This window comes from Gasterosteus aculeatus, chromosome 17, assembly GCF_964276395.1.
Source record: "Gasterosteus aculeatus chromosome 17, fGasAcu3.hap1.1, whole genome shotgun sequence".
In the NCBI taxonomy this organism is placed as follows: Eukaryota; Metazoa; Chordata; class Actinopteri; order Perciformes; family Gasterosteidae; genus Gasterosteus; species Gasterosteus aculeatus.
Window position 1 is genome coordinate 18,957,656 of NC_135705.1, and position 13,017 is coordinate 18,970,672.

At 46.6% G+C, this 13,017-nt stretch overlaps 1 protein-coding gene across 3 annotated transcripts in view; it reads left to right on the forward strand.

The window, feature by feature from the left end:
• Window positions 1-2,954: 2,954 nt before the first annotated feature.
• Window positions 2,955-13,017, forward strand: part of fbln2 (fibulin 2) — a 32,259-nt gene continuing 22,196 nt past the window's right edge. Inside the window, exons 1-2 of one of the 3 annotated variants that reach the window (XM_040204307.2) lie at window positions 2,955-3,402; window positions 4,902-6,803. In XM_040204307.2, the coding sequence (XP_040060241.2) occupies window positions 5,009-6,803 (1,795 nt within the window). In that variant the 5' untranslated portion in view covers window positions 2,955-3,402; window positions 4,902-5,008. The remainder of the gene's footprint in view (window positions 3,403-4,901; window positions 6,804-13,017) is intronic. The other 2 variants (XM_040204309.2, XM_040204308.2) reach the window with 2 other exon arrangements.

Consider the following 13,017-nt stretch of genomic DNA (forward strand, 5'->3'; position numbering starts at 1 on the left):
TGTGCTGCCGGCCAAAAAAAGAGTCAATGACGCTGCATCGATGCTTCGACCAGATCTTCTCCTGTATATCGTTAACTACAGACCTTGGTGCTGCCTTTTGCAAGGAATAAGAATTTGCTGTTGAGCTGGTGCCAGATGTTAATTGCAACATGCTGCAAGTATTATCGTTGTTCATTGAAAGAGAGATATTTCCAAACGTTTTTAGTCTCCCAGGCCGCGATCGGGGGGATTTATACAAAATATAAACATTCTTTTAAAACTTTCAATACACATTACCATCTGAATGTAGTTAGCCAGTCATTTCATGCATTTATTCGTTGAAACGTTTTAGCCAGCAACACACACTGGCTGACATTCCAGCAATGAATAACCTCCATTGTGTTTGCCTGTAGATTCTTACCCCTCCGTACCTAAATAGTGCCAACGGCAGACCTGTGGTTGCAACATCAGTCCAGTTGTGCACTGCGTTATGATGCTGTTTCCTAAACATAGCACTTCTTAATATATAAGAAAATATATTTCAATTTATAATATGTTTATATATTAAAATATACAGTATAAGAAAAGCCAAATTGCCAAATTGTCTACCCTTGCCGTTGAGTCCTGTCTGGTGTAGTTTGGTAAATTTGGATGATTAAAGTGTGAGGACACAACAATGTATTGGCAATTTAAAAAATGATTAAGGGAATAAACAGGCTGGCACCTCCTCCTCATGCTGGTCACCAGACCGGCTCTGTGGGGGTGAGGGGTGTCATGTTGGTGGATATCATTTGGACCCAGGCTGTGGAGATGTGGGATTTGCCACTGGGTAATAAAACAAGTTAGTATGCACAGCTGTATTTTCTGTCTACTTTTGTTGCAAAAGTTCTGCCTTTACAGCTGAAAAAAGGAAATTGTAGGAGGCCCACAGACACCATCTACATAACTGGTCGGATTGAATACAAATGTGTTAAAAATGTAGCATTTTAATGTGGGAATCTACATACATGGCTTCTGCTTGGGAGACAACCTCCATTGCAGCTGCTCAAGTAATATTAGGTAATAATCCTCAAGTACATCTAGCAAATATACCACATGACCTCACTCTCCTCAAGCTGCAGCTGCTATGGAGAAGACAGTAATAGCAATCAAGATACTAAACCCAACTGGAAACAATAGTTATTATAATTTTCTTTTAGACTTGAATTTTTCCCATTAATGTGTTGCGCCAATCCCACGAGTTGAGACACGCATAACTCGCTTGCCAAGATTGAAGTGGAACTCATTTGTTTGAGGGCCCCTGCCAAGCCTCTCTTCAATGGACAATACAAGCGGGACACGAGTGAGTCTTGAACCAGATGCTCCCCGTGAAGGCTGACTCCCCCAAAGCCTCTCGGGCGATTTCAGAGCCCTGTCTGCGTCTGGCGGCGCTCCCTGGAGATCACACTGGGATTCCACATTTCTCACCCATGCGTTGTTGAGTCCCACTCTGTGTTTTACAGCAAGGCTGAGCCTGATCCCTTTAGGAACGCACGAAAATGCAAGTTTGTTCACTCCGCCACGGCGACCCCTCTGTGATCTTGTTCTACACTGCCGTCTCTGGTACCCCAGACAAAAAACTGATGTGTGAAAAGCAAGGCCGTTGGCTCTGCGATGGAGTAAAAAAGATGTCAGCCTAATGCAAGTTTGGACGTGTCCTTCCGCGTCCCCCCCCGCCCTTAACACCCTTCTCTATTGTTTTACCTCATCCATCATCTTTAGGTAAAAGGCCCACTCCGCTTACAGTGGTCTTATCTGCGACCCGAGGGGAGCAGTTTATCACAGCATCGACCACCGCTTCACCCCCCCCGGGCTCTGTCAGCTCCTCATTAAGACCCGTGTACTCGCTGCAGGGAGGGGGTCCAGACCGCCCATCGGGGTCGACACGGCGAGCCCCTAGTATGCCACCTTTTATCACGAAAACAACGGCTCCCGCTCCCTACACGCTTTGAACTCAGGCGTCCTCGGGAGGGGCCTGATTTACGATGCCCGTCCAAAAGGGGACCGCTTAAAAAAAAAAAAAAAAAAGAAGCAGTGTGTTGTGAAAGCAAGGTGCAAGATCGGTCTCAAGTCGTAAAGTTACTTACCTCCCCGCCGTTTACCGGGGGTCGTGCTCCCTTCAATACATATGATAGGCTGAATTATTTCTTTACCAGGAGTGAATTCCGTTGAATGTCCTGCTCTTTCACCCACTCAAGGGAGTAGTGCTCCACATTCATGTGCAAGAGATGTGTTTTTTCTGTGGGTAGTTGCGATAGCCTCTAGCCTTGCAAAATACATGAACTGCGACTGGCCGGAGACAGACCGCAGCATGAGTAACGGCGTGAGCGAGCGGCTCTTGCTTAGCCGAGGTTACGGCCTTCCTTTTAAGAGGTACATGCAAGATCCTTGAAAGCGGGGCAGTGAACAGCGCCTGGCGTTTACCTCGGGGGCCAACAACATGGCTCTAAAGGAAATGTAAGAGAGTGCAGCAGCACATTAGCACTGGCCGCGCGGCAGGACTTTATCTGCGAGCTAAATATGGGAGGACAAATAGAGTTGAGTAATAACTTTAAACAAGCTGATCATTTTATTTTGTTATGTGGAATTTCAGAAGAAAATGCAGATTTATGCACATTTATATGAGGCATTATGCTTGAAACACGCTCATCCACCTTCTTGCCCTAAAATTAAATGATTGTGCGGAGATAGAGATGGGACAAACTCGCCTCTCTAAGCATAAAGAATGAGAGGGGGGGGGGGGGGGACAGACACAACATGCACACAGCATGAGTGGGGCACAACAACAATGGTACACCAAACCATGACAAATGGTGCTGGATTATCTGAACATAAGCCTACTTGAGCATCATGTGACGTGTCAAACTGGTGTAGGAACATCATTCAAATCATTCAAAAATATCAAGGTTGTATTTTTCTTCCGTGTGTGCAAAATTGAGCCAAACTAAAACAACTGTGACCCAATATACCAAAAATATATCTAATATGTCCATTACTCGTCTGCACCTATACATGGAAAACAATTGTTTACTGTTGTTATATGGAGCATAGCTTTATGTGTATGTGTGTATATTCATGTATAACTTTTCCCTGCTCGTACATCAAACATTCCACTAGTCACCATGTCATTCCTATTCATTTGTTCTCCATGGCCAAGCCAAGTAAACGTCTCCAGCCGCGTGTGTGAGGCGGAGAGCCTGCTCCTCATTACCGTGATGGGATCTCCTGCGGAGTGGGTGGGTGGAGGGGGGTGGACTTTTCGTCCCTCCCTCCCTCCCTGCCTGCCTCCCTCCGCCCGGCAGGTCCCAGCAGCGCTGCGATGGTTCAAAGATCCGCGGCCGCGCTGCTCACGAGGACCCGGCAGCTCCGTCCGCACGCGACCAGGTACGTTCACCGGGCGGCGCGGCGCGCGCTCCGCGTCGAGGCTTCAAACGGACGCTTTGTAGAGTCGGAGTGAGCCGCTCCGATACTTTATTGTTCAAACCCCAGTGTTACGGGGGAGTTGTGCTATTGTTTAGTTATCGGGTATAAATGGCAACAGGTTGTTCATGCTCAATTCTATGTGGTGTTTAAAGACTCTCTGTTTGGTCTGTGGTTAAATATTCAGAGGCTCAACATCTCCAACTTGCTAACTGCATGTGACAGATATACAACTTTATTGATTTCCTTAAAGTTTTTTTTTTTTGTAACATTGGTGTTGTTGCAGATTGTCTGCGCTGTGCCACTAGGAGTTTAAAGTGGTGATGACTTACAAAGAGGCACAGAAGTGAAGCTGCGAAGAATCCTCTTGCATGACACGAGGGATTGTTTGTGTATGTGTGTGTGCGCGCAGAGAGGCAGGCAGACAGAAAAGAGAGGGATCCCCCATCCCGCACTACTCTGGGAAACACCAGGGCTGCGTATAGGCGACTCTTGCAGCCCTGCCAAAGGCTCTTGTGTCCTGTACGGTAACTTCAATGACTGCTGGATATCCAAAGCTTCCACACTGAAAGATTAGACCGATAAAGGCCGATTGTTTAACTTTTTCTTTGCTGTGCAGAAAGCTTTTTGAGGTTCCATCGGCGCATCTGCTTGGCTTTGACAACACGAAATATAAGAATCTGCCTTTTAATCATACATGGGCCGTTCATCATAGGGCCCGTGAACACTTAAAAGATCCCCAAAAGTCACGATTTATTTATACATGATGTGTTTATTTGAATTCTTAAAGAAAACGTTGTTAGTCTCTCAAGCCGGCAGGGTGAATGGAGAATTAAAAAACCCTGAGGTTTGATGAATTGAACGAGGTGCGGCCCTGGAGATAAGCCCTGGGACGGAAGGGTGGTTGGAGGGGAGTTTGGAGGGGGGGCGGGGGGTGTTTGCTCGTGGCGGGGGCGTGCATGCTAGCCCGCATCGATTGCCATGGGAAAGTACGCTGAGGGTCTTTGATGATATATCGGATATGCTGTAAAAACATTTTAACTCGTGATTTCATATACTAATGATTAGCTTTGGCTTCTGCGTTTTCACAGAACTGCATTAACTAACCGACTCGGTAACAGATGTGTGTGACACTTTATTCGTGCTGCTGCGACTCTTTTTAACACATCATTAGGAACTAGAAGTGTTAGTCACCAGAGGCTGTGCCCTTTGGTCTTTATTTTGCTAATTACTTTTAGAGAATGTGCTTTACATACGATTTACTTTCAAACTGCTACAGCGGTATGAAGTGTTTCAATTTTGGGTTGATTGCATCGAGGATTGTTGTGGCGTTCGCCCCTGTGGAGATAACAGGGACACGGTGCCGTAATAATTGGACTCTCCTGAGCTCACCAAGCCAGATGTTGGTCTGCTTTCATTTTGAGGAATAAATCCCTGTCTGTCCCTCCCTCCCTTTTCTGCAGAGTAGCGATGATTCACAGGTGTAACCTGCAGCAGAATCACTGAAGATTATCCGAAGGCCTTGGCCGATACCCCATCCCTTTGGATTTTTGAGTGCACACCTGATGCCATGTCTGCTTTAAAAGCTGCAGTGACGCTGCTGAGGTGTGCATTCCTCTTTCACTGCGCGAGTGTTAGCTTGAGCCAGCCCGACTGCACCGGCGCCGACTGTCCCCAGCTGGACAACTGCATTGAAGAAGTGCTGGAGCCCGCCGGCTGTTGTGTCTCGTGCCTGCAAAGGGGCTGCACGTGCGAGGGCTACCAGTACTACGATTGCGTCAACGCCGGATTCAAGAACGGCAAGGTGGCCGAGGGCGACTCGTACTTTGTAGACTACGGCAGCACTGAGTGCTCTTGCCCCCTGGGAGGGGGCCGGATCAGCTGCTACTACAACAGCTGCCCAGACATGCCCCCCAACTGCATCGACGCGTCGGAGCCGGTCAACGGCTGCGCGCAGTGCGAGCGCGTCGGGTGCGTCCACGGCGAGCAAAAGTACGATGCCGGGCACTCCTTCCACGTTGACCCCTGCCGGGTCTGCCACTGCCCGAGCAAGGGCGGAAAGGTAATGTGCTACCCTGTGCCAGACTGTGACCCGCACCAGGTCCATAAACCAATGTTCGCTGCACCAACAGGGGGCGACACAGCGAGCAGGCCTAACAGTTACCCCTACCGGTTTGACCAATTGGATCAATTGATCCCACCGCAACACCTTCCCCCCAACGGGAATCTTCCTCTTTTCAAACCATTGCCTTTGGATAAGGACGACCCCGAAGAGTACGATTACGGTGCTACGGCCTTCCCAGACCCCTACCTTCAGTCCCTAGTCTTCCCCACTCAGTCGTCCCCCTCCGAGAAGGTCATCTCCGTGTCTCGAGGCTCGGAGAGACCTGACCAAACCTCTGCCCTCCAGAGCTTCGAAAGACACAGCAAGCTGGAGCTAAGAGAGCGACACGGAGTCCATGTCAATCCGGCTGAGAGAGAGGACCTGGCAGAAAGCCCCCCGAGAGCCCAGCGGAGCACCAGCAGGCCCCGTGTGCACACTGCCTCTCTGCAGCCGCCGCAGGGTTCAACAAGTGCGCGAGGTCTTTTGTTCAGTGACCAGACAACACAGAAATATTTAGAGAATCCATTGCACGCACTCAAGGGCGTCGTATTTCCACTGAACGGGGGATTGGGGAGTGAAAAAGATCCAGAGTATCCCAAAACAAGCGCAGTTCATCACCAGAGAAGCTCTGAGATGAAGACACATCACCAAAATGCTTCAGATAGTGTGACACCCACTCGTCCAGGGACTCCGATGAACATTAGTCATCCAGTGAGAGGTACGCACACTCGAAACAATCAGCAGAGATTATCAGACACAAAGGATTTTCCGCTGTACTTGCCGAAAAGCCCAGAGAGCACAATCCATCCCGAGGCCACATCAAACGGTCAAAAAGATTTACAGGGGACGGGCCAAGCAGACATGGAGGAAGAAATGGAGGCAGAAGTGATTGAAGAGGCAGAGGAAGATATAGTAACAATTCATGGTGTCACCGAGCCCGAAGGAAGAGATGTCCTCTTCCAGACAAAGTCAGCACAACAGGAGGAAAGCGACGTGGAGTCAGAAAGCAGCAACCTAGCGAGCCTTTACCCAGAGGCAGCACCTGAGCCCAGCACCAGCCCCCCCAGGAGGCCTGAGTACCCGACAACCCCGGCGTCCCTCCGCGTTACCGCTTCCCAGCCGCCAGCGGGAGTTGAGCTGAATAAGAGCGAGTCCACCGGAAGGCCGGATCAGGAACTCTTTAAACTGCCTGGTGCAGACCAGGTAGAGGTGACGGAGCCAGAGGAGGGGAGGAGTTACCCGGAGGTCAAACCAGATGGAGGTAAGTCAATTTCCATTGCCAAAAGTCATCCGTATGAGCTGACGCACTCTCATATTGCTGTTGGAACATGAAAAGAACGTTGTTGAATATACTTTTACATTACAGAACCTGCTTCTTGCAATAACAGTATCCAAGCAGGTGCGTTGAGGGTCCCTGACCCCAACATTTTGTATATTTCATTTGAGCTTGACTGAATAGTAAAATAGCAATATTCAACTGTCATATATCGTATCCATTGTTGGATACTGGACAGATCCGATACATTGAACCTTTACCTGCAAACTCAAAAGGGGGGAAAGTAGTACGTCGTAGTAGTAGTACATATCAGTATGACCATGGCAGATTGATCAGCCTATCAAGCGTTGCGCCTGTATTTGGTGATCTTTTTGCCCGTTATTTAGTTTACTGCTACGCGCTCCTATGAGTTAGTTTCTATGATATTGGTACAGTGCAATGGTTAGAATAGGTCTTTAAAAACATCATGCATCCTAATTATATCGCTTAACTCCTGAGAAATGATTTCCGCTTCCCTTTTTGAATCCCACATAAATCATTTAAACACACGGCCCTCCCAAGGTTTGGTTGAAAAGCATTGTGCTCAACACAACAATTATCCCATTTCAAAGGCAGAGCCATGTCATCAGGCCACAGGAGGAAGTGGAGATGTTCCCAGGTATTTGAATTGGGACATAAATAGCGAGCCCGCCGTCGGCCTGGAGCCAGGACTCAAGCGTCTCCTCTCGGACTAGTTACCACCGTCCCTCGCTCAGCAAGGCCTCGCCGCTCTTTTACTGCCTCAACCCCCCCAATGGGATCTGGATTTGGTAACAATTCCTCTCTGGCCTCTCAGATGGTTTTGTTTCAGAGGCAAGTCGCAGGTTTAGACATTTTCATTTGAGAGATTTGGAAGCCACGTGTCTGTTCGCTTCCCGACGTCTGAGATGCCAAGCGGTGTAGAGCGATACCCAGATGTGTGCCTCTTGGATTCCGTACGGCTGCCTTTTTTGAGTCGTGGAATATTTTTACTCCAGAGAGTGGAGAAGGGATCACATCTGTTCTTGTGCATTTACAGCAAATGTGAAAATGTACTTGCAGGTGGTCGGGGAGCATAATGGACATTTTTTTTATTTAAAAGGTCATGGACTGAATATGCGATAGTTATTGGATCCGTTACTGATCTATATGAAATTGCTTTTAAAAGGAATAGTGTGCAACACAAGGCTGTAGCAGATCCAGATGTTGGTGCCCTGGAGGGCAGATATAAACTCTGCACTGTAGACAAACTCTGAGCGCAATAACAGCAGGACCAGTGCGATCCAAACCCATAATCATTCAAGGAACAATCGATGTATACATGTATTTATATTTCATATATAGTTCCATTCAAACTATTTGGGGGGGGGGGGTATAACAGTAACAGCATTTTAATACTGTAAATTATATGTTGATTTAATTTACAAACCAACAGAAAACTATTGGCCATCAGTGTGTTCCATTGTTTTAGATTTGAAGATTTGCTGCCTTGCTGTTTCTTATGTTGTGCATAAGCATTACTTTCCAGGTTGTCGGTCTGTCCGTACGTCTGGTCCGGTCCCATGAACCCAATACCTCAGTTCATATGCTGAATTAGGCACAAACAGCCACAAGTATTCAAGGATGATTAAAGTCCAATAATAAGACTAAGAAGAGATGACAGCCTCCGCTCTCTGGATGTAAATTACACTTGACTGGTTGGCGGAGGGATGTATAAAATAAAAAAAACAACAGAGTTGCTTCCTCTGTGGGATCCCAGAAATGAGTTAAAGGGTTACTTCATGTCTTTGGAAGTGGGGTTTTATGAGACACTTCTCTATAGCGTATTAGTAGAAGGGAGGACTCTAGGGCCATATTGCACTACATTATACAGCTGTTGCACTGGATGGTAGATCATGGCCTGGGGCCTCATTACAGAAACTTCCAGTCTGATATTTCGGTTCAGAATGTCATATTTTATGTATTACAGAAACACATTTGCATACAGAGAAATCCAATGTTATTCTCCTATAGGAATTTAGCAGCAATCACAGAACTGAGTTTCCTAACTGTTTCTAAGTTAGGAATCGAAAGTCCATAATAGAAGCGTGTTCCATAATAATATTGATGCCCCAAAGTTTCTACCCTAAAAGAAGCCACATGCATGGCCGTGTCCTCCGCAGCACATGCAGGAGGCTTAGTCATCAGTTGGCAGGGTGGCTCTTATTCCAGATGAACGGCTTTTTCTCCTGATAGCGTAGAGATGGAGAGGAGGGCCAGGTAGGGGCCTCACTCCGGGCCGGGGATAATGAGGTGTTGTGCTGATATGGATGCGAAGCAGACCTCTACAAGTTGGAGGGAAACAAGAAACAATTGACAAACTGGTCTTCAGTAAAGCTGCGATAAACAGTTAATTCATCGACCACCGAACTATTTCGATTAGCAGTTCAAATTAAGACGTCATTCATGGGGGGGGGCTCATGCTCTACGGTTCCTGGGTGTGTTTTACTTCGCTCTCGCTGGGTGTTTCTTGAATCAACCCCCCCCCTGTGAGAGATCCAGATCCAAGGCCCGAGACAGTCCCCCTTAAGAAGAAAACTGTAATCCAAATGCCAGTCACACTCCTGGGCCTCTTCAGATGGATGGTCACGGGAAATGCTTTGCACAACCAGGACAGCGCGCTGCTGTACCCCCCACCCCCACCCCCAAAGACACGACAAAAGGTTCTCACATCATCGTCCTCCCAGAATCCCTTTCAGCCCTTTGAATGCAGCTCATCTAGATCCTCCGTCAAGTGTTCCGTTCACACGAGGCAAAAGTCTCCATCTGTTCACCTGTAATCACACTGCTTCCTCTGGGAAATGCAACAGCAAACACTTTGATCTGGAATGTGGAATGTGTCCAAACAGCACAGTATGTCGACAAAGCTTAAAAGACACGTCTTCGTGTCTGGATTAGTGGCAGAGAGGAATTACCCAAAGAATTCCTGTACAAACAGTTCACACTGAGTTACGACTTAGACATTCTTACGGTTAAATCAACTGTCTTACTGGACATTTATCTCACTTGAATCACATCGCTCTCAGAAACTGTGTGTCCATTTAGGCAGATCTGTGAAATGGAATCAAATGTTGATCTGTGTGCCTCCCATGCAGTTTGACTTGTATTCAGACAGGAATTATCACATGAAGGTCACTATTTAAAATCTTGCAACGGACAAGTTTTGTATGACAAAAATAAGCCGAGGAGTTTGAGTCAATGAAGCTGTTTGCGGTTTGTCCTTGGATGCGTTTATCACCCAAACGCTTCCTCACATGGGATTATTCACAATTGCTTCCTCAGAATGGCAACATAATTAGAGTTGAAGGGCGGGAGGGAAAGTGGTTATTTTGGTGTAGTAGTCAGTATTGTAATAGTTTATTCGCGGGGAATTAAATCATGTTTTTCTACACCTGAAAGTCACCTGTCGTATGTTTAACGATAGTGATTTAACCAACGTGTTCTGCTCTGAACATTAGCCGTGAGTTGGCTCTTCATGAAACAACCTTTCCGATGCACATAAGGCGAAGACGTATGTGGGATTTGACACAATTGGGGAAGTTAGCATTGTAGCATTAGCCGCTATTACTGAAACATGGGGGTTAAAGTCAGGTTAGCTTAAGGTGACTTTTGACTTCTGTTGCCGAAAGTGACGAGAACTAGATTTTGAGCCGCAACTAGAAAAGTGAACCCGACGAGGCGTCTGAACATCTGAATTAAGTTTATCAACAGGGAACTTCCTCGGCATGCAGTAGACGACAGCGGCGTCCGCCTGTGGCTGTGACACGTACCATAATCACTTACTGCAATAAATAAACTGTGACGGACCCAAGAACAAACACGCTATCAGATGCTTCCAGATGGCCTTGTAATAGTCTCTCATTGTGTGAAATGATTTCAATGCAGCAATTTTGTTTTTGTACTTTTGGTTCGTTCAGCCTCCTTCTGCCCTCTCATGCGAGGTTTCCTTTTTTTCTGCCTAATTGAATCTGTGCGTCTTCAGACGACGGATGACTGTATGTGTGTCAGGAATTTTTTTAGAAATAAAACCAATCAAAAATACTTTAGAGATGTATTCTTAGAGAGGTAACATCCCGACGTCACATCTGAGCGAGTAACATCCTCAAAGTGAACCCGTCCTTCAGCTGAAGTTAAACGAGTTAACCGTGTATTAAAGGTCTAACAGTGAGTCCCTTCCAACCAAAGCCTTCATAAGAGGAAATTATTTTCCATTGGCGGCTCTTTGCAAGTTTGCTATCTAAACACAGCGGTGTGCCGTATGCTTGACATCCCCAGCCTAAACAGAATCTTGGCTATTTTATATACATTTATATATATATATATATATAGAGAGAGAGAGACATTTTATATAAATACATGTATTCTAATAATTCTTCCCATTAGCTTATTTTCTCACGTTGCACAGCTCTCTGCTTCCAGTGCAGCTTGTTTTACAGAGAACTTTTATGCAATCAGATTCTGACTCTATGGAAGAAAGGCCCGAGGTCCTCTGGGGGAGTCGGTCTCAAATGCCTTCTAAATAGTTATTCAATACACTCAAGTTGATTAATTCAATTTTGGATTTGGCTATTCAATTTCCTTATCCTGAAACCCAGAGTCTCCACCACACCAGGACGCTTTGACCCGACCTTTGGCCCCCTGTCATCACCCGTCAATCACTGCTGCCCTTAAAAGCTCAAACAAAGGAGTCGCGGTTGAAGCGCAGCAGCGCTGCTGCTGAAAACACGTCCAACAAAGTGTTGTTTCTGTGTCAACAGTTTAACAAGTCAGACCCTGATGGCACTGCGATGTGTATTACAACTTTTCGCCCCTTGGGTGTCCTATACATCCGTGACGGCTCCAATCCTCCGGATTTAAGTTCTTCAAGTGTCCTTTGTGCGTTTTCTAATCCATCTAATAAGAAGTCTCGGTGTGAAAGCGGTGTTTCATGGGCTGGACGGGAGGGTGGTGTTACCGCCCTGGGGAGTCATTACGAAGACACGCTGTCTCTGGCTCACTCTGACCTCCTATGTGACCCCAACCTCACCAAGCAATGCTGCATCTCCTGCAGCCGAGCACCCCGACCGCGTGGATGACGACACATGCGGGCTGCCAACATTTTTCCATGTGATGCGGGCGTTTTAGTGCTCGCTGTATTATCCTGTCATACAAGCCCACTAAATATCATCCTGACTGGGATTGATCAGTTTTTTTTTTTAGCATTGTATTGAACAAAATAACACGCATTTCCTTTTATTTCTATTGCTTCTGCCACTTTTCCTCGGCACTGTGGAATAAAGCTCAGGCCTGGAGGGAAAGGAGCTTTTTTTATTTTCTGTTCATCATTATTGCTGTTGTTATTCCCGGCGTGTTGTTTAAGATGTCATTATCAAGAGCAACTTGCATGGAGAACTGTAATGGTTTCTATTGATTCCCATCTCCTGTCATAATTCTTTCATATAACGCAGCTTAAAGGCTTTCTTTTCTACATATCCTAAGTGGATCTCGGAAGGGTCCCGCTGTGTTGTCAGGCCAGTGACGGGGGGTTTGCTCGCGGGAGGGGAACCGGCTGCGTAAAGCGGATATCCATGTAGATCAGCGGCCTCCATCCATCACTGGGTTTCTCCCTCCTCGTTCCCAATGTTGCATATTGTTTGGTCTTTGCAGAAACTCTGTTCATGCTATCCTGAACAATCCAGCGAGACGTTTTCCTAGGAGGTATTTATTTAGGATAACCTACATTTGGAACGGTTCACAGCAACGTGTCCGGTGCATTTCACAAAGGCCTTCTTCTATTAACCTCCACTGCAGAAATCTCAGGCTGCATCCAGTCACATGTTTTGACCACTTCATTTTTCTCATTTCTCGTAGCTGGAGAGCAGCATTTACACTTTATTCCTTTATGGCTTCCTTGTGAACTTTACAATAGTTCAGCAGAACAAAACCAGCTAAAATATAATACCTTTTACATATTACACGTTAACTGTAATAACGCATCAACGCGCCCAATGAACTGTGTATTTTTCCTAATTTGCGTCTGTTCAGGTCAATGCATTGAGGACCTCGTATCGCACCTGAGGTTCTGAGCCCAACCGAACATTCAAAACCTGCAAACGTAGGGGAACCTCTGCATCTGGTCCACAGCTCAGATTGAATCCAGACC